General features: G+C 43.7%; 1 protein-coding gene across 1 annotated transcript; it reads left to right on the forward strand.

The window, feature by feature from the left end:
- The first annotated feature begins 4,514 nt into the window (after positions 1 to 4,514).
- Positions 4,515 to 18,128, forward strand: RS1 (retinoschisin 1). The gene is made up of 6 exons (XM_038756993.1): positions 4,515 to 4,589; positions 4,719 to 4,796; positions 8,983 to 9,088; positions 13,341 to 13,482; positions 16,909 to 17,104; positions 17,976 to 18,128. The coding sequence occupies exons 1-6, from the start codon at positions 4,515 to 4,517 to the stop codon at positions 18,126 to 18,128; spliced, it is 750 nt and encodes a 249-aa protein (XP_038612921.1).
- Positions 18,129 to 19,551: the final 1,423 nt, after the last annotated feature.

Raw genomic sequence — 19,551 nt, forward strand, 5'->3', positions numbered from 1 at the left:
TCTGCACACAGTAAGCGCTCAATAAATACGACTGAATGAATTATACTTCCCAAGCGCTTAGTACAGTGCTCAGCACACAGCAAGCGTTCAATAAATAGGATTGAATGAATGAATTATACTGTCCAAGCGCTTACTACAGTGCTCTGCACACAGTAAGCGTTTCATAAATACGATTGAATGAGTGAATTCTACTTTCCAAGCGCTTAGTACAGTGCTCTGCACACAGTAAGCGCTCAATAAATACGATTGAATGAATGAATTATACTTTCCAAGCGCTTAGTACAGTGCTCTGCACACAGTAAGCGTTCAATAAATAGCATTGAATGAATGAATTATACTGTCCAAGCGCTTACTACAGCTCTGCACACAGTAAGCGTTTCATAAATACGATTGAATGAGTGTATTCTACTTTCCAAGAGCTTAGTACAGTGCTCTGCACACAGTAAGCATTCAATAAATACAATTGAATGAATGAATTCTACTTTCCAAGAGCTTACTACAGTGTTCTGCACACAGTAAGCGCTCAATAAATACGATTGAATGAATGAATTCTACTTTCCAAGCGCTTAGTACAGTGCTCTGCACACAGTAAGCATTCAATAAATACGATTGAATGAATGAATTGTACTTTCCAAGCACTTACTACAGTGCTCTGCACACAGTAAGCGCTCAATAAATACGATTGAATGAATGAATTCTACTTTCCAAGCGCTTAGTACAGTGCTCTGAACACAGTAAACGCTCAATACATACGATTGAATGAATGAATGATACTTTCCAACCACTCAGTACAGTGCTCTACACACAGTAAGCGTTCAATAAATAGGATTGAATGAATGAATGATACTTTCCAAGCGCTTAGTACAGTGCTCTGCACACAGTGAGCGCTCAATAAATACGATTGAATGAATGCGTGAATGAATGGGACTGCTGAGCCCATTCATGCATTCATTCAATCGTATTTATTGAGCGCTCACTGTGTGCAGAGCACTGTACTAAGCGCTTGGGAGAGTACAATTCGGCAACAGATAGAGACAATCCCTGCCCAACAATGGGCTCACAGCCTAGAAGGGGAGAGGCAGACAACAAAACAAAACAAGTAGACAGGCAGCGCTTATTTATTGGGCGCTTGCTGTGTGCAGGGCACTGTACTAAGCGCTTGGGAGAGTACAATTCGGGAGCAGATAGACAATCCCTGCCCAACAAAGAGAAGCAGTGTGGCTCAAAGGAAATAATAATAATAATAATAATAATAATGGCATTTATTAAGCGCTTACTATGTGCAAAGCACTGTTCTAAGCGCTGGGGAGGTTACAAGGTGATCAGGTGGTCCCACAGGGGGCTCATAGTCCTAATCCCCATTTTACAGGTGAGGTAACTGAAGCCCAGAGAAGTGAAGTGACTTGCCCAAAGTCACACAGCTGACAGGTAGCGGAGCTGGGATTTGAACCCATGACCTGTGACTCCAAAGCCCGGGCCCTTTCCAGTGAGCCACGCCGCTTCTCAAGAGGGAAAGAGTACGGGCTGGGGAGCCAGAGGTCATGGGTTCAAATCCCAGCTCCACCACTTGTCAGCTGTGCGACTTCAGGCAAGTCACTTCACTTCTCTGGGCTTCAGTGACCTCATCTGGAAAATGGGGATGAAGGCTGTGAGCCCCCCGTGGGACAATCTGATCACCTTGTAACCTCCCCAGCGCTTACAACCGTGCTTTGCAATCAATCAATCAATCAGTCGTATTTACTGAGTGCTTACTGTGTGCAGAGCACTGTCCTAAGCGCTTGGAAAGTCCAAGTTGGCAACATCTAGAGACAGTCCCTACCCAACAATCAATCATATTTATTGAGCGCTTACTGTGTGCAGAGCACTGTACTAAGCGCTTGGGAAGTCCAAGTTGGCAACATCTAGAGACAGTCCCTACCCAACAATCAATCAATCGTATTTATTGAGCGCTTACTGTGTGCAGAGCACTGTACTAAGCGCTTGGGAAGTCCAAGTTGGCAACATCTAGAGACGGTCCCTACCCAACAGTGGGCTCACAGTCTAAAAGGGGGAGACGGAGAACAAAACCAAACATACTAACAGAATAAAATAAATAGAATAGATATGTACAAGTAAAATAAATAAATAAATAAATAAATAAATAAATAAATAAATAAATGCACATAGTAAGCGTTTAATTAACGCCATCATTATTATTATTATGCCTCTGCTTCCTGTACAATGGGGATTATTTCTCTATTCTCATACCTACGTAGAATGGAAGCCCCCTGAGGGGCAGGGACCGTGTCCAACCTAATGAACTCACCCCTACCCCAGCCATTAGAACAGTGTCTGGCGCATAGTAAGTGCTTAACTAACAAAATAAAATAAATAGAATAGATATGTACAAGTAAAATAAACAAACAAATAAATAAATAAATAAATAAATGCACATAGCGTTTAATTAACGCCATCATCATTATTATTTTGCCTCTGCTTCCTGTACAATGGGGATTATTTCTCTATTCTCATACCTACGTAGAATGGAAGCCCCCTGAGGGGCAGGGACTGTGTCCAACCTAATGAACTCATCCCTACCCCAGCTATTAGAACAGTGTCTGGCGCTTAGTAAGTGCTTAACTAACAAAATAAAATAAATAGAATAGATATGTACAAGTAAAATAAATAAATAAATAAATAAATAAACAAATAAATAAATAAGTGCACATAGTAAGCGTTTAATTAACGCCATCATTATTATTATTATGCCTCTGCTTCCTGTACAATGGGGATTATTTCTCTATTCTCATACCTACGTAGAATGGAAGCCCCCTGAGGGGCAGGGACTGTGTCCAACCTAATGAACTCATCCCTACCCCGGCCATTAGAACAGTGTCTGGCGCATAGTAAGTGCTTAACTAACAAAATAAAATAAATAGAATAGATATGTACAAGTAAAATAAATAAATAAACAAACAAATAAATAAATAAATGCACATAGTGAGCGTTTAATTAACGCCATCATCATTATTATTTTGCCTCTGCTTCCTGTACAACGGGGATTATTTCTCTATTCTCATACCTACGTGGAATGGAAGCCCCCTGAGGGGCAGGGACCGTGTCCAACCTAATGAACTCATCCCTACCCCAGCTATTAGAACAGTGTCTGGCGCTTAGTAAGTGCTTAACTAACAAAATAAAATAAATAGAATAGATATGTACAAGTAAAATAAATAAATAAATAAACAAACAAATAAATAAATAAATGCACATAGTAAGCATTTAATTAACACCATCATTATTATTATTATGCCTCTGCTTCCTGTACAACGGGGATTATTTCTCTATTCTCATACCTACATAGAATGGAAGCCCCCTGAGGGGCAGGGACCGTGTCCAACCTAATGAACTCACCCCTACCCCGGCCATTAGAACAGTGTCTGGCGCATAGTAAGTGCTTAACTAACAAAATAAAATAAATAGAATAGATATGTACAAGTAAAATAAATAAATAAACAAACAAATAAATAAATAAATAAATGCATATAGTGAGCGTTTAATTAACGCCATCATCATTATTATTTTGCCTCTGCTTCCTGTACAATGGGGATTATTTCTCTATTCTCATACCTACGTAGAATGGAAGCCCCCTGAGGGGCAGGGACCGTGTCCAACCTAATGAACTCACCCCTACCCCAGCTATTAGAACAGTGTCTGGCGCATAGTAAGTGCTTAACTAACAAAATAAAATAAATAGAATAGATATATACAAGTAAAATAAATAAATAAATAAATAAATAAATAAATAAATAAATAAATGAATAAATAAGTGCACATAGTAAGCGTTTAATTAACGCCATCCTTATTATTATTATGCCTCTGCTTCCTGTACAACGGGGATTATTTCTCTATTCTCATACCTACGTAGAAAGTAAGCCCCCTGAGGGGCAGGGACCGTGTCCAACCTAATGAACTAATCCCTACCCCAGCTATTAGAACAGTGTCTGGCGCGTAGTAAGTGCTTAACAAACACTATAAAAAAAAAAAGATTAGGGCGGTAGGTGGGGGAATGAAGATCCCCAAAATCTCACTTATCAAGGAACTTCTCTCAAGCATCTGCTCGTTCCAATTCCACTCCAAGTCGTCAACAGTCGGATGTTGACGACTTGACTGAGCCCCTTCCTTCCTCTCCCCCTCGTCCCCCTCTCCATCCCCCCCATCTTACCTCCTTCCCTTCCCCACAGCACCTGCATATATGTTTGTACATATTTATTACTCTATTTATTTATTTTACTTGTACATATCTATTCTCTTTATTTTATTTTGTTAGTATGTTTGGTTTTGTTCTCTGTCTCCCCCTTTTAGACTGCGAGCCCACTGTTGGACTGCCTCTATATGTTGCCAACTTGTACTTCCCAAGCGCTTAGTACAGTGCTCTGCACACAGTAAGCGCTCAATAAATACGATTTATATATATATATATGTTGAGTTGACTCCTTTTTCCAAAGAAAAAGCAAGACTGCTTCAACTAAGTTATGGCCTCGGCCCAACCCACTTTAGCTGCCCTCAACACAATCGGAGATTTATCTCCGTTAAGGGCGGTAAACTGCGTATGTACAAGTAGCTCGATGGTCCTTGGCAAAAGCCATCAGGACTAAATGAAATAAGGAGCTTAATGAGGCGAGCGCTCAAATTAATCCGCCTCCTACTTAAGAGAGCCCGCACTTCCCTGCCCCAAGGCTGCTGAAGAGGGACGAAGGAAAAGATGGAGCACAAGGCCCAGGCCTTCTTGCTGTTTCTTCTCTTCGGTTACAAAGGTAGGCATTTATTTATGGTATTTGTTAAGCCTTACGGGCACTGTACTAAGCGCCGGGGTGGACAATAGCTAATCGGGTTGGATACGGTCCCCATTTTACAGAGGAGGTGACGGAGTCATTCATTCAGTCAATCATATTTATCGAGCGCTTGCTGTGTGCAGAGCACTGGACTAAGCGCTTGGGAAGCGCAAGTTGGCAACGTCTAGAGACGGTCCCTACCCAACAACGGGCTCACGGTCTAGTTACCTTTATTTGTTGCCAAATTGTAATTCCCAAGTGCTTAGATATCTTTAATTGTGGCCAAATTGTAATTCCCAAGTGCTTAGTTATCTTTAATTGTGGCCAAATTGTAATTCCCAAGTGCTTAGTACAGTGCTCTGCACACAGTAGGCACTCAATAAATACGACTTGCCCAAGGTCACACAGCTAACTGACGGAGCCGGAATTTGAACCCGTGACCTCTGACTCCAAAGCCCGTGCTCTTTCCCACTGAGCCACGCTGCTCCTCTAAGCGCTGCTTGTATCCACCCCAGCGCTTAGTATAGAGCCTGGCACATAGCGCGTTAACAAACACCATCATTATTATTATTATTACGATGTATTCAGAAACAACTCTGATCGTTAATAGATAGCAGTTTGGTTTAGCTAAGCCTGAGGATTTAGTCAATGTAAAGTGGAATCCCTGAATTATTTAATAAGAGCAGTCTCAATTTCCAGGATAATTACGGAACCTCTAAAGGGAACACTGACTCGCTTTAAAAATGTATCTAAATTGGGATCAGGAAGTGGTTATTTACTTATATCTTAAGACAAGGAGGGACTCAAAAGTAGATTCAGGTTTTAAAATAATCCCTCCATCCTGATTTGCTTTTCTGGTATCTAACCATGTGCCTCACTAAATTTGATCAATCCATTGATGATATTTATTGAGCGCTCACTATATGCAGAGCACTGTTCTGCTTGGGAAAATTAATAGGCACGTTCCCTGCCCTTAATGAGCTTACGGTCTAGATTTCTACCTCTCAACACTTTAAAACCAAGGTCTGCTGTCACACTGTTGCCGTCTTATGCTGTCGAGTCGTGTCCGAACCATAACGACGCCATGGACACATCTCTGAAAGGCTCAGCGAGACTCTGAGAGGCTCAGAGTAGTAGGAGGAGGATTTGCTAATACACTACAGAGGCTAAAAGGGTGGATCGTAATCCTACCAGCTCCGAGTATAGGAGCATTATGCGTTTAATTTGTACATTTAATAGTTACATTTTATTTCATCCCTTTAAAGGTGCTTTGTCTTTTGTGGTGGGTCAGCGTGAACTTGGGGACCTTTATAGGTAGTAGTGGATATGGGGCTTAAGGAGACATCTTTTAAACCTATTGGAATAAATCTTGTGAGATCTATCAATCAATTTATTGAGCGCTTACTGTGTGCAGAGCACTGTACTAAGCACTTGGGAAGTACAAGTTGGCAACACACAGAGACGGTCCCTACCCAACAGTGGGCTCACAGTCTAGAAGACAAATTTATGACAAATATATGGCCAAGTGACTTTAAGCTCCTCTTGGGGTTCAAAGTTGGTTGTGGGTATGGAACTTGTCTACCAACCCTGTTATGCTGTATTCATTCAATCGTATTTATTGAGGGCTTACTGTGTGCAGAGCACTGTACCAAGCACTTGGGAGAGTACAATGCCACAATAAACTACCAAAATCTTACCTCCTCCAAGAAGCCTTCCCAGAATGAGCCCCCCTTTTCCTCTGCTCCTCCCCATCTCGCCATCGCCCCAACTCCCTCCCTCTGCTCTACCCCCTCCCCACCCCACAGCACTTCTGTATATGTGTACATATTTATTATTCTATTCATTTTATTAATGATGTGTATGTATCTATAATTCTATTTATTTATATTGATGCCTGTTTTGTTTTGTTATCTGTCTCCCCCCTTCTAGACTGTGAGCCTGCTGTTGGGCAGGAATTGTCTCAATTTGTCTAATTGTACTTTCCAAGCACTTAGTACAGTGCTCTTTCCACAATAAAAGTTCAATAAATACTATTGAATGAACAGACACATTCCCTGCCCACGAATAGCTTAGACAAGAGACGAGCTTACTCTCCCAAGTGCTTAGAACAGTGCTCTGCACACCGAAGTGTTCAATAAATACCATGTCTAATTCCCACCTACATATTCGCTCCCAGAACTGTTCTGCACACAGCGTGCACTCGATAAATATCACTGATTGATTGATTTTGAACTCGGTTCCATTTTACTTTCAATCCCTGTGCTACATATGGGTAACTGCTCCATTACACTGATGTCCTAGAAATGGGGTTCTTGGCTCTCTTCTTTTTTAATATTTCAGTCCTTGCATTGAATAATTACTCCATTATGCACTCTCTTCTTCTTGGCTGGTCTTGATTTTCCTCTCATGCCCAGTCACACTGGCATCATCTTCCACGGAGGTACGTGACCAACATTTATTTAACCCGATTTCTCTTCCCTCGCCGGTGTTTGCGGATGCTAGCCAAAAATAATTTCGGAAGTCATCTTTGAAGATTAGTCCAATTTAAAGATTAAAACTAACTCGAAATACCATACCTAGCGGATAGCATATCATGTGCATTTGTTGAGTCAAAGCTCAAAAGTCAGAGAGACGGTATAAAGCAAAGCAGGTATCCAATCGGGCTGGATCTCACAGGATCACAGATAGGGAACTATCTAGACGATGGATTAAGTGACACTGTAAATAAAGGTAACCCCAAGTTTAATTATGGATGTGTTTCTGATCCTTTTTTTTTTTTGTTAGGGTCTTTGTTAAGCGCTTACTGTGTGAAGGACACTGTTATAGGTACAAATTAATTAGATTGGACACAGTCTCTGTCCCACGGGGGGCTCCCGGTCTAAATAGGAGAGAGAACAGGAGAACTGAGGTACAGAGAAGGGAAGTGACTTACCCAAGATCACACAGCAAGCAACTGGCAGGGTCAGGATGAGAACCCAGTTCTTCTGAATCCCAGGCCCTTGCTCTTTCCACTAGGCCGTACTGCTTTTCCTGAAGGCAACTCTATTAATGCAGGTATTCACTGCTTCAGACAGACACACATCCGCGCTTGAGTTTTCAGAAAAGAGGTCAAGGATTCCAGCCGGTCAATGTCGATCCATTCCAACACGAGAAGCAGTGTGGCGTAGTGGATAGAGCACAGGCTGGTGGGTCAGAAGGTCATGGGTTCTAAACTCGGCTCTGCCTCATCTGCTGTGGGACTCTGGGCAAGTCCCTTCACTTCTCTGGGCTTCAGTTACCTCATCTGTAACCTAAGCTCTGCCACTTGTCGGCTGTGTGTCCTCAGGCGAGTTACTTCACTTCTCTGTGCCTCAGTAATCTGTAAAATGGGGGTTGAGACTGTGAACCGCACGTAGGAGAGGGATCGTGTCCAACCCGATTTGCTGGTATCCACTCCAGTGCTTAGTACAGTGCCTGGCACACAGTAAATGCTAAACAAGTACCGCAGTTATTATTGCTATTATTACTGACTCAAAATTCACTTGGGACTTTTCTGTAGTGCAGGAACTCAGAAAAGAAATTGCTTCAGTTGGGAAGGCCAGATTTCACAGTCATCATCAGCATCATCAATTGTATTTATTGAGCGCTTACTATGTGCAGAGCACTGTACTAAGCGCTTGGGAAGTACAAATTGGCAACATATAGAGACAGTCCCTACCCAACAGTGGGCTCACAGTCCCCACTTAAGTGAAACAGGAAGAGGGAATATGTTTCCAAATGGGCTTTGCCAGTGTCTGTGCTACAATTCAAATGATACGCAACCCACCTCTCACCTCGTGACAGCCACGCTTCTTTCCTCTTCTCCCACTCCCTTCTGCGTCGTCCTGGCTTGCTCCCTTTATTCATCCCCTCTCCCAGCCCCACACCAATCGTTTCCGTATCCGTCATTTATTTATTCCTATTAATGTCTGCCTCCTCCTCGAGACTGTAAACTTGTCGTGGGCAGGGAATGTGCCTGCTTATTGTTACATCGTAGTCTCCCAAGCGCTTAGTAATAATAATAATAATGGCATTTATTAAGCGCTTACTATGTGCAAAGCACTGTTCTAAGCGCTGGAACAATTCTCGGCACACGGTAAGCGCTCAATAAATAATGGATTGACTGACTGACTCCTTTATACTCTCCCAGGGGGACGGCGAGGAGACGTGGAACAGTAAAGTTTGTACGTGTGACTGCCAGGGAGACCCCAACTCTGTTTTTCCCACCAGAACCACCACCTTCGATTGTATGCCAGGTAAGGATTCGATTCTCTCCTCTTACAACCGAGCCCTTCCTTCTGTGATCATATATCGTGACTGAGTACACGACTGCTCCCACATTTCTGTCTCAACTATTATTTAGCAGTATAAAAACATCGGGCTCGGGGCGACGGAAACCGTGGAGATCCGAACCAGGATATGGTTTTCCTAAATTGGTGTCAGATCACTTATTCTAGACTGTAAGCTCGTTCAGTTGTTCATTCAATCATATTTATCGAGCACTTACTGTGTGTAAAGCACTGAACTAAGCGCTTGGGGAAGTGAACTATAACAGACACATTCCCTGCCCACAATGAGCTTGGAATCATCATCATCAATCGTATTTATTGAGCGCTTACTGTGTGCACAGCACTGTACTAAGCGCTTGGGAAGTACAAGTTGGTAACATATAGAGACGGTCCCTCCCCAGCAGTGGGCTCACAGTCTAAAAGGGGGAGACAGAGAACAAAACCAAACATACTAACAAAATAAAATAAATAGAATAGATATGTACAAGTAAAATAAATAAATAAATAAATAAATAGAGTAATAAATATGTACAAACATATATACATATATACAGGTGCTGTGGGGAAGGGAATCTAGAGGGGGAGACAGAGATTAATATACGTAAATAAATTACAGATATATACATAAGTGCTGTGGGGCAGGGAGGGGGGATGAATAAAGAGGGCGATTCAGAGTGATGCAGAAGAGAGTGGGAGAAGAGGGGAGGAGGGCTTAGTCAGGGAAGGCTTCATGGAGGAGATGGGCCTGCAATAAGGCTTCAGAGCTGAGGAGAATAGGGAACATATTGGGAAGGGAACATGTGTCCCACTTCTACTGTACTGCACCCTCCCAGGTGCTTAGTACAGTGCTCTGCACACAGTAAGCTCTCAATAAATACGACTGAATAATAATAATAATAATAATGGTATTTGTAAAGCGCTTACTATGTGCAAAGCACTGTCCTAAGCGCTGGGGGGGATACAAGGTGATCAGGATCCCACGTGGGGCTCACAGTCAATCCCCATTTTAAAGATGAGGTAACTGAGACCCAGAGAAGTTAAGTGACTTGCCCGAAGTCACGTAGCTGACAAGTGGTGGTGTCAGGATTAGAACCCACGACCTCTGACTCCCAAGCCCGGGCTCTTTCCACTGAGCCACGCTGCTTCTGTACTTCTCTGAACAAATGCTCTGCACACAGTAAGCACTCAGTAAATACCACTGATTGCCACGCTCGGGCTTGTAGAGGTTTGGGCAACTTCCACATTTTTAGACTGTGAGCCCACTGTTGGGTAGGGCTTGTCTCTATATGTTGCCAATTTGTACTTCCCAAGCGCTTAGTACAGTGCTCTGCACATAGTAAGCGCTCAATAAATACGATTGATGATGATGATGATGATGATGTGGGTTTTGGCTCCAGTGTTTTTGTATTCGCTGCTGGGATACTGTATCTGCGGAGGAAAATTACATCAGGTCTAGAAGTTCTGCGGCACAAGGGGTCAAAAGCATCAAAATAAGTGGGACACAAATCCACTTGTAAACAGTCGAGGCCTCCAAATTACTGTGCTACATGTTCAGAAGAAAACATGACAGGAGGATGAGAAAGGGAAAGGCGTTAAATTTCCACTACACGGATATCCTAAATAACTGTAATGTATTTATATCGATATCTGTCTCCCTCTCTAGACTGTGAGCTCCTTGCGGGCATGGAATATGTCCTTTTATTGTTATATTGTACTCTCCCAAGCACTTAGTACAGTGCTCTCTACATAGTGAGCGCTCAATAAATGTGACTGAATAATACATGTACATCCTCCATTTCGAAAGAGCCGTTATCGCTGCAGCAGAGAGAATCATTCTGCATTAGTCTGTGATAGATGAGAAATACAAAAGCCAAAACCATACATGCTCAGCTGATGAAAAATGACACCGGCCCAAAGTGCACGAGAAGGAAGTCATCTGCAGTCTGCACTGAAAGAGCTAATAGAAAATTGAAAATGAATTGAGTATAAAACATACTAAATGGACATGAAGTGGAGTTACGCCACAGTAGATTTACAGTAAAACTCAAGAGTTTGAACTTTAAAAAATATATTCAGCTCATACACTAAAAATAATATTCTAAATCAAGTGTTCTGGTAACACAGTCAGTTCACCCGTAATGTGGGTTTAAACCAAATGTTTGGGCTAGCACGCAGTGACAGAATCAGAAAATGTTCTCCTGACAACATGATTCTGTCTGGATGCAATGCAAAACAGTAGCGATAGATACACATGCTCAGACACGCAGAAGCTGGAAGGGAATGTGTGCGACGACACAAATTTTCCTCAATTCAGGGGTTTTCCCCAGCTACTGGGGACCTGACAGCGTGGCAGCCCCATTTAAAGACCTGAAAATTTAATACTTTATTGTTTTGCCGCTTTGGAAGTCATGAACCTGTACTTGGGGTAATTGGAAGAACACAAAACTTGCCAGAAGAAATATGCGTGTGTGCAAGATGGGTCTCAAGAACTGATTGAAGCCACAGGAAAATTTAGCACGACATATAAATTAAGGTTAGGATTACGTTCTGGTAATACATGCTCGAAGAAATGTTCAATTAACTTGAAAGGGAAAATAAATCAACAGCGCAGTGTGCAAGGAATGATAAAAAAAAATAAAGACAGACCTGAGGAATGGTGACATAATAATAATAATTATGGTATTTGTTAAGTGCTTTCTATGTGCCAGGCGCTGTACTAAGTGCTTAATTAGTGACAGTGAAAAAAGGAGCACTTGATTGTGCTCAGTTTTCCAATCAATCGTATTTATTGAGCGCTTACTGTGTGCAGAGCACTGTACTAAGCGCTTGGGAAGTACAAGTTGGCAACGTATAGAGACAGTCCCTACCCAACAGTGGGCTCACAGTCTAGATCCTAGAATGGGATAAATATACTGAAAGGAAGTATTTTCCCATTCTTAAAAGAGATTAGATTTTGGATGAAATGGTAGGGACAAAATAAATTTCCTCTCCAGGTATATCTTCAAAATTCTGGCCGATTCGCTGGAAAAAATCTAAGACATTGATCTGTTTTTCCATTCAAGTTAACTTGTCTGGGTTTCTTCCCGCTTCCGAAGTCCTCCATGAAAGGGTGGACCAAAAATTGGAAAGTGTAAAAACGTACATTCGTCAGATATTGATTTGTGGTGTCTCACCTGAGGAGCCGGAGGGGGGATTCAAAAAGATACTGAATATATGAAGTGCGGGTGAAAATACAGGAAAGCGCTAAATGAAAGATCAAGTGGTGTTGGCAGATATGTTATCGGAAAGACTTTAATAAATTGAAATGGTTTCAAGAGCCCGGATTTGTGTTAAAAAAAAATGGTACTCATTGTTTGTGATCTATTCCTGTAAGAAATGTTGTTCTGCACAAATATCTGAATTCACACTTTGACTCCCTATTGGAAAAAATAGCCTTCCTCACCCTGTAAATTGTATTCTCTTTGAAGATAGGGATTGTGTCTTTCACCTCCGTTGTGCATTCCCAAGTCATTAATAACAAGTATAGTAACATAATAATAATAATAATGGCATTTATTAAGCGCTTACTATGTGCAAAGCACTGTTCTAAGCGCTGGGGAGTTTACAAGGTGATCAGGTTGTCCCACGGGGGGCTCACGGTCTTTATCCCCATTTTACAGATGAGGGAACTGAGGCCCAGAGAAGTGAAGTGACTTGCCCAAAGTCACCCAGCTGACAAGTGGCAGAGCTGGGAGTTGAACCCATGACCTCTCACTCCAAAGCCCGGGCTCTTTCCACTGAGCCACGCTGCTTCTCTACATTATTTGCATTTACATTATTTGTAGCGCTTAGTACAGTGTTCTGCACACAGTAAGCACTCAATAAATACGACTGATCGATTGATTGATTGGAGTGACTCTAGAAATGGTCAGTTTGGGAAATACCCTGAGGCGAGAAGCGGCCAACCTGAAAATCTTAAGAGGCTTGGGCTGACAGGCTTCAGGGGAAGAAGGTGACCTTCTAATGGCATTATGGCCCCTTAATCCTCAGTTTAGTGGGACTAAGGACATCGGTTGCCTTTTCCATTGCACACTTTCATTCATTCAATCGTATTTATTGAGCGCTTACTGCGTGCAAAGCACTGTATTAAGCACGTTGTTGTACCCCCGGGGTTCTCGGCCTTTTGCGATCTTCCCTGTTCCGAGCGTCCACCAAAGAGCGTTTGTTCCGACCTTTTCAGAATGTCCGTATCACAAACCCCTGGGCTTTGAGTCAGGGGCCGTGACCGCAGACCAAATCAGCTGCTCCAATTCGGAAGAGTACACGGGATGGTATTCCTCGTGGACCGCCAACAAGGCACGCCTCAACGGCCAGGGCTTCGGGTAAGCCTGAGGGGGTTGGGGGTGATGTAGTGAGCGCTCAGTCAACTCCCTCGTTCTTGGTATCGAAGGCACTTCTCCTCCAAGGGGCCTTCCCTGGCTAGACCCCCATTTTCTCTTCTCCCACTCGCTTCTGGGTCACATTTTATTGTCTCAATCAATCAGTTAGCGTGGCCTAGAGGATCAATCAATCAATCAATCGTATTTATTGAGCGCTGGATAAAGCCCAGGCCTGAGATCCAGAGGACGCGGGTTCCGGAGGCGGCTCTGCCACTTGCCTGCCGTTTGATCATGGACAAGTCACTTCATTTCTCTATCCCCCGTTTCCTCAACTGCAGAATGGGGATTCAATACCTGTTCTCCCTCATCATCATCATCATCAATCGTATTTATTGAGCGCTTACTATGTGCAGAGCACTGTACTAAGCGCTTGGGAAGTACAAATTGGCAACATATAGAGACAGTCCCTGCCCAACAGTGGGCTCACAGTCTCCTGCTTAGACTGCAAGCCCCATGTGGGACAAGGACTGTGTCTAACCTGATTAATTTGACACCTAGTAAGCGCTTAAATACCATAAAAAGACATTGCAGTTATTGGTGCTTACTTTGTGCAAAGCACTGTTCTAGGTGCTTGGGAAAAAATGATAAAATAAGAATTGGTAGATGTAATGCCTGCCCTGAAGGCGCTCATGGTCTATAGGAGAAGACGGTCATTAAAACAGATTATAGATAGGGGAAACAATATAATAATAATGATGGCATTTGTTAAGCGCAAAGCACTGTTCTAAGCACTGGGGAGGATATAAGGTGATCAGGTTGTCCCACGGGGTTCACAGTCTTAATCCCCATTTTACAGGTGAGGTAACTGAGGCATCCCCCCCATCTTACCTCCTTCCCTTCCCCACAGCACCTGTATATTTGTATATATGTTTGTACATATTTATTAGTCTATTTATTTATTTATCTTACTTGTACACATCTATTCTATTTATTTTATTTTGTTAGTATGCTTGGTTTTGTTGTCTGTCTCCCCCTTCTAGACTGTGAGCCCGCTGTTGGGTAGGGACTGTCTCTTTGTGTTGCCGACTTGTACTTCCCAAGCGCTTAGTACAGTGCTCTGCACACAGTAAGCGCTCAATAAATACGATTGATTGATTGATTAAGTGACTTGCCCCAAGTCACACAGCTGTCAATGGGCAGAGCCGGGATTTGAACCCATGACCTCTGACTCCCAAACTCGTGCTCTTTCCACTGAGCCATGCAGCTTCTTTTAGACTAATATAGTATTAGTCTGTGTAAGCGCTTAGTACAGTACTCTGCACACAATAAGCGCTCAATAAATTTGATTGTATGAATGAATGTACCTAAGTGCCACGGGGCAGAGGTGAATATTTAAGAGCTTAGGTATTAAAGTTCTTCTTCCTACTGCGTTCTATTATTCGGGATTTCAGTTGTAGACTACCAAGCGCTTAGCAGAGTGCTCTGCACACAGTAGGCACCTAATCATCATCAATCGTATTTATTGAGCGCTTACTGTGTGCAGAGCACTGTACTAAGCACTTGGGAAGTACAAATTGGCAACATATAGAGACAGTCCCTACCCAACAGTGGGCTCACAGTCTAAAAGGGGGAGACAGAGAACAAAACCAAACACACTAACAAAATAAAATAAATAGAATAGACATTCATTCATTCAATCGTATGTATTGAGCACTTACTGTGTGCAGAGCGCTGTACTAAGCGCTTGGGAAGTCCAAGTTGGCAACCTATAGAGACGGGCCCTACCCAACAGTGGGCTCACAGTCTAGAACAGGCCCCCTGCGCCCCGCGACCACAGTAGCCGGCGGGCAGGTAATCAGTCCATGGTATTGCGTGGGATTCGAACCCACGACCTCTGACTCTCAAGCCCGTGCCCTATACCCGGAGCCTCCCCTCTGAGCGGGGAATTTGGATTTGCCACGTACGCATGCAAGTAGGGGATCAGTTCCACCTTCGAGCCTCTCCTCCTCTGCTCTTTCGTCGACAAGTCTGGGCTCCAACTTCCACTTGGTTTTCCCCCACGCCCCTCCGCTCCCCATTGTAGGAATTTTACGGGAAGTCGGAGAGAGCGTCCACTATGTAGAATCTGCCGCGACCTCCCATCGTGTCCTTACTACGGGCAGAATGCTTACTGAGCACTTGGGAAAGTACTATAATGATAATAATAATAATAATAGAGAAGCAGCATGGCTCACTGGAAAGAGCCTGGGCTTTGAAGTCAGAGGTCATGGGTTCGAATCCCGGCTCCGCCATATGTCTGCTGTGTGACCTTGGGCAAGTCACTTAACTTCTCTGAGCCTCAGTTACCTCATCTGTAAAATGGGGATGGAGACTGTGAGCCCCGCGTGGGGCAACCTGATCACCTTGTATCCCCCCCCAGCGCTTAGAACAGTGCTTTGCACATAGTAAGCGCTTAATAAATGCCATCATTATTATTATTATTATTATTATTAATAATAATAATAGTACTTGTTAAGCCCTTACTATGTGCCAAGCACTGTTCTAAGCATCGGAATAAATGCAAGCAGCAGATGGGAAGCAGCGTGGCTCAGTGGAAAGAGCCCGGGCTTTGGAGTCAGAGGTCGTGGGTTCAAATCCCGGCTCCGCCACTTGTCAGCTGTGTGACCTTGGGCAAGTCACTTCACTTCTCTGGGCCTCAGTTCCCTCATCTGTAAAATGGGGATGAAGACTGTGAGCCCCACGTGGGACAACCTGATTACCTTGTATCTGCCCCAGCGCTTAGAACAGTGCTTGGCACATAGTAAGCACTTAAGTACCAACATTATTATTATTATTATGCAAGGTAATCAGGTTGTCCCACATGGGGGCTCACAATTCCCAGTTTACAGATGAGGTAACTGAGGCCCGGAGAAGTGAAGTGACTTGCCCAAGGTCACACAGCAGACATGTGGTGGAGCTGGAAATAGAACCCATGACCTCTGACTCCCATGCCTGGACTCTTGTACTTCCCAAGCGCTTAGTACGGTGCTCTGCACACAGTAAGCGTTCAATAAATATGATTGATTGATTGATTGACTCTAGCCACTAAGCCACACTGCTTCTCCTAACACAGTTGGTAGATATGGTACCTGCCCAGTGTGGCCGAGTGGAAAGAGCCCGGGCTTGGGAGTCAGAGGTCATGAGTTCTAATCCTGGCTCCGCCACCTGTCAGCTGTGTGACTTTGGGCAAGTCACTTCACTTCTCTGGGCCTCAGTTACCTCATCTGTAAAACGGGGATTAAGATTGTGAGCCCCACGTGGGACAACCTGATCACCTTGTATCTACCCCAGTGCTTAGAGTAGTGCCGGGCACATAGTAAGCGCATAATACCGTCATCATCACCATCATCACACGGAGCTCAATAAGTGCTATCGGTGGGATGATCCTAGGTGCGCGTGGCTCTCCAAATTCCAAGATAACAGCCAATGGATCCAGATCGACCTGAAGGAGATTAGAGTGATTTCCGGAATCCTCACCCAAGGCCGCTGCGACACGGATGAATGGATGACCAAGTACAGCGTCCAGTACAGAACCGACGAGAGCTTTAATTGGATCTACTACAAGGATCAGACGGGCAACAACCGGGTGAGTGGGGGGACAGTGTTTGGACGGGTGAGCTTTATTTGGGCGGCTCCTAATTCACGCGCTGTCTTCCCTTTCCCTGAGGAGCTCTGTAAACCCAAAGAGAGAGAGAGGCTGGTAGGTGGGAACTATAGATTTAGGGCACAGTCTGTGGTGGCAAAGATGGTGGGGGGCATTCATTCATTCAGTCGTATTTATTGAGCGCTTACTGTGTGCAGAGCACTGTACTAAGCGCTTGGGAAGTACAAGTTGGCAACATATAGAGACGGTCCCTACCCAACATTGGGCTCACAGTCTTTCTCTCCAGCTCCGAAAGGAAGGAAGATTCTGAAATGGAGGGAGGAGGCCAGACAGGGCACTCTCTCCACCCCACAGCACTAGACTCTGACGAGACCACCCCCCGTCTACTTCAGAGCCCGGGGCATCAGAAGCTTGAGGGGGCCCAGACCACTAGGTCCACGTTGGGAAGCGGTCTGGGAGCCGGAGGGACTTGGGTTCTAATAATAATAATAATAATGATAGTATTTGTTAAGTGCTTACTATGTGCCAATCACTAAGCACTGGGGTAGATACAAGGTTATCAGGTTGTCCCGCATAGGGCTCATAGTCTTAGTCTCCATTTTAACGATGAGGTAACTGAAGCACAGAGAAGTGAAGCGACTTGCCCAAAGTCACACAGCTGACAAGTGGATTCGAACCCACGATCTCTTAATCCAAGCCCATGCCCTATACCCAGAGCCTCCCCTCTGAGCTGGGAATTTGGATTTGCCACGTACGTGCAAGTAGGGGATCAGTTCCACCTTCAAGTCTCTCCTCCTCTGCTCTTTCGTCGACATGTCGGCTTTCCCCCACGCCCCTCCGCTCCCCATTGCAGGTATTTTACGGGAACTCGGATAGAGCGTCCACTGTGCAGAATCTGCTGCGACCCCCCATCGTGTCCCGCTTCATCAGATTAATCCCCCTGGGCTGGCACGTGCGCATCGCCATCCGGATGGAGCTCCTCGAATGCCTAAGTAAATGCACATAATCCCACCCCGGGAACCCGCATCGGCTGAAGGAAGCAAATGAAATTTTCGAGGGAGCCAAAAGGAGTGATGCTGAATGGTACTGATATTTGGATACCGAGTGGGGCAATATAAACATCTTAATGAAAGAAAAGAAGAAATAGTTGCCATCCCCTAACCTTTCCTCTAGACTGTAAGCTCGTTGGGTGCAGGGATTGTGTCTGTTTATTGTTACGTTGGACTCCCTAAGTGCTTAGTACAGTGCTCTGCGCAAGTAAGCACTCAAAAAATACGACTGACTTTCCTCTATTCTAGTGACACGTCTAATACACGCCCCTCAAACAATATTCTTAGGAAAACAAGAAACAGGGCCTCATTTCTGTGAATACTCTATTTGTAACTATTTTTTTTTTTTGTCTTTCTCCTCCATGAAAGTGTAAGCTCCCTGTGCACTGGGAAAGGGTCCCTTTTTTGTGTTGGAATTTCCCAAATGTTCCCAAATCCCATTACTACTTCCAAATACCTGGATGCTTAGTCAATACCATCAGTATTACTTCTACTACTCTTATTACTAGCTTATCAACCATTCATTCATTCAATTGTATTTACTGAGTGCTTACCGTGTGAAGAGCACTGTACTAAGCGCTTGGGAAGTACAAGTTGGCAACCACAGTCACAGTGACTGGATATTTTGAGGGGGGGGGTGCTTATCACTTTGCGAGAAACACGCATTTTCCACTACTCAATGCTGCAGCAGATTTTATTATAGTAGGTACACACCAGCTGTGCAAATTGTCTGGTCCAAGAGAAATACATGTGAGTTTGTTGTGTTTAGATGTCACATATGTGTGTCTCAAAAATCAAGGAGAAAGAACTTGTGGTACATTTGTCTACTCTTCCAAGGAGGTGTGTTGTATTTTCATCTTATGAAATAAAAGTTTTTACTAGACTTCTCCCTTACCCTTGGCTTTTATTCCTTCACATGCCCATACACATAAACATGTTCTCACACATAAGCGCTCAATAAATACCAGGGATGATGGTATAATAATTATGCTATTTGTAAAGCGCTTACTATGTGCCAAGCACTAAGTGCTGGTAATTATGGTATTTGTTAAGCACTCACTATGTGCCAAGCACTTTTCTAATCAATCAATCGTATTTATTGAGCCCTTACTGTGTGCAGAGCACTGTACTAAGCGCTTGGGAAGTACAAGTTGGCAACATATAGAGACGGTCCCTATCCAACAGTGGGCTCACAGTCTAGAAGGGGGAGACAGAGAACAAAACAAAACATATTGACAAAATCAAATAAATAGAATAGATATGTACAAGTAAAATAAATAAATAGAGTAATAAATACGTACAAACATATATACATATATACAGGTGCTGTGGGGAAGGGAAGGAGGTAAGGCGGGGGGGATGGAGAGGTGGAGGAGGGGA

Source organism: Tachyglossus aculeatus, chromosome 15 (genome assembly GCF_015852505.1).
Source record: "Tachyglossus aculeatus isolate mTacAcu1 chromosome 15, mTacAcu1.pri, whole genome shotgun sequence".
In the NCBI taxonomy this organism is placed as follows: domain Eukaryota; kingdom Metazoa; phylum Chordata; class Mammalia; order Monotremata; family Tachyglossidae; genus Tachyglossus; species Tachyglossus aculeatus.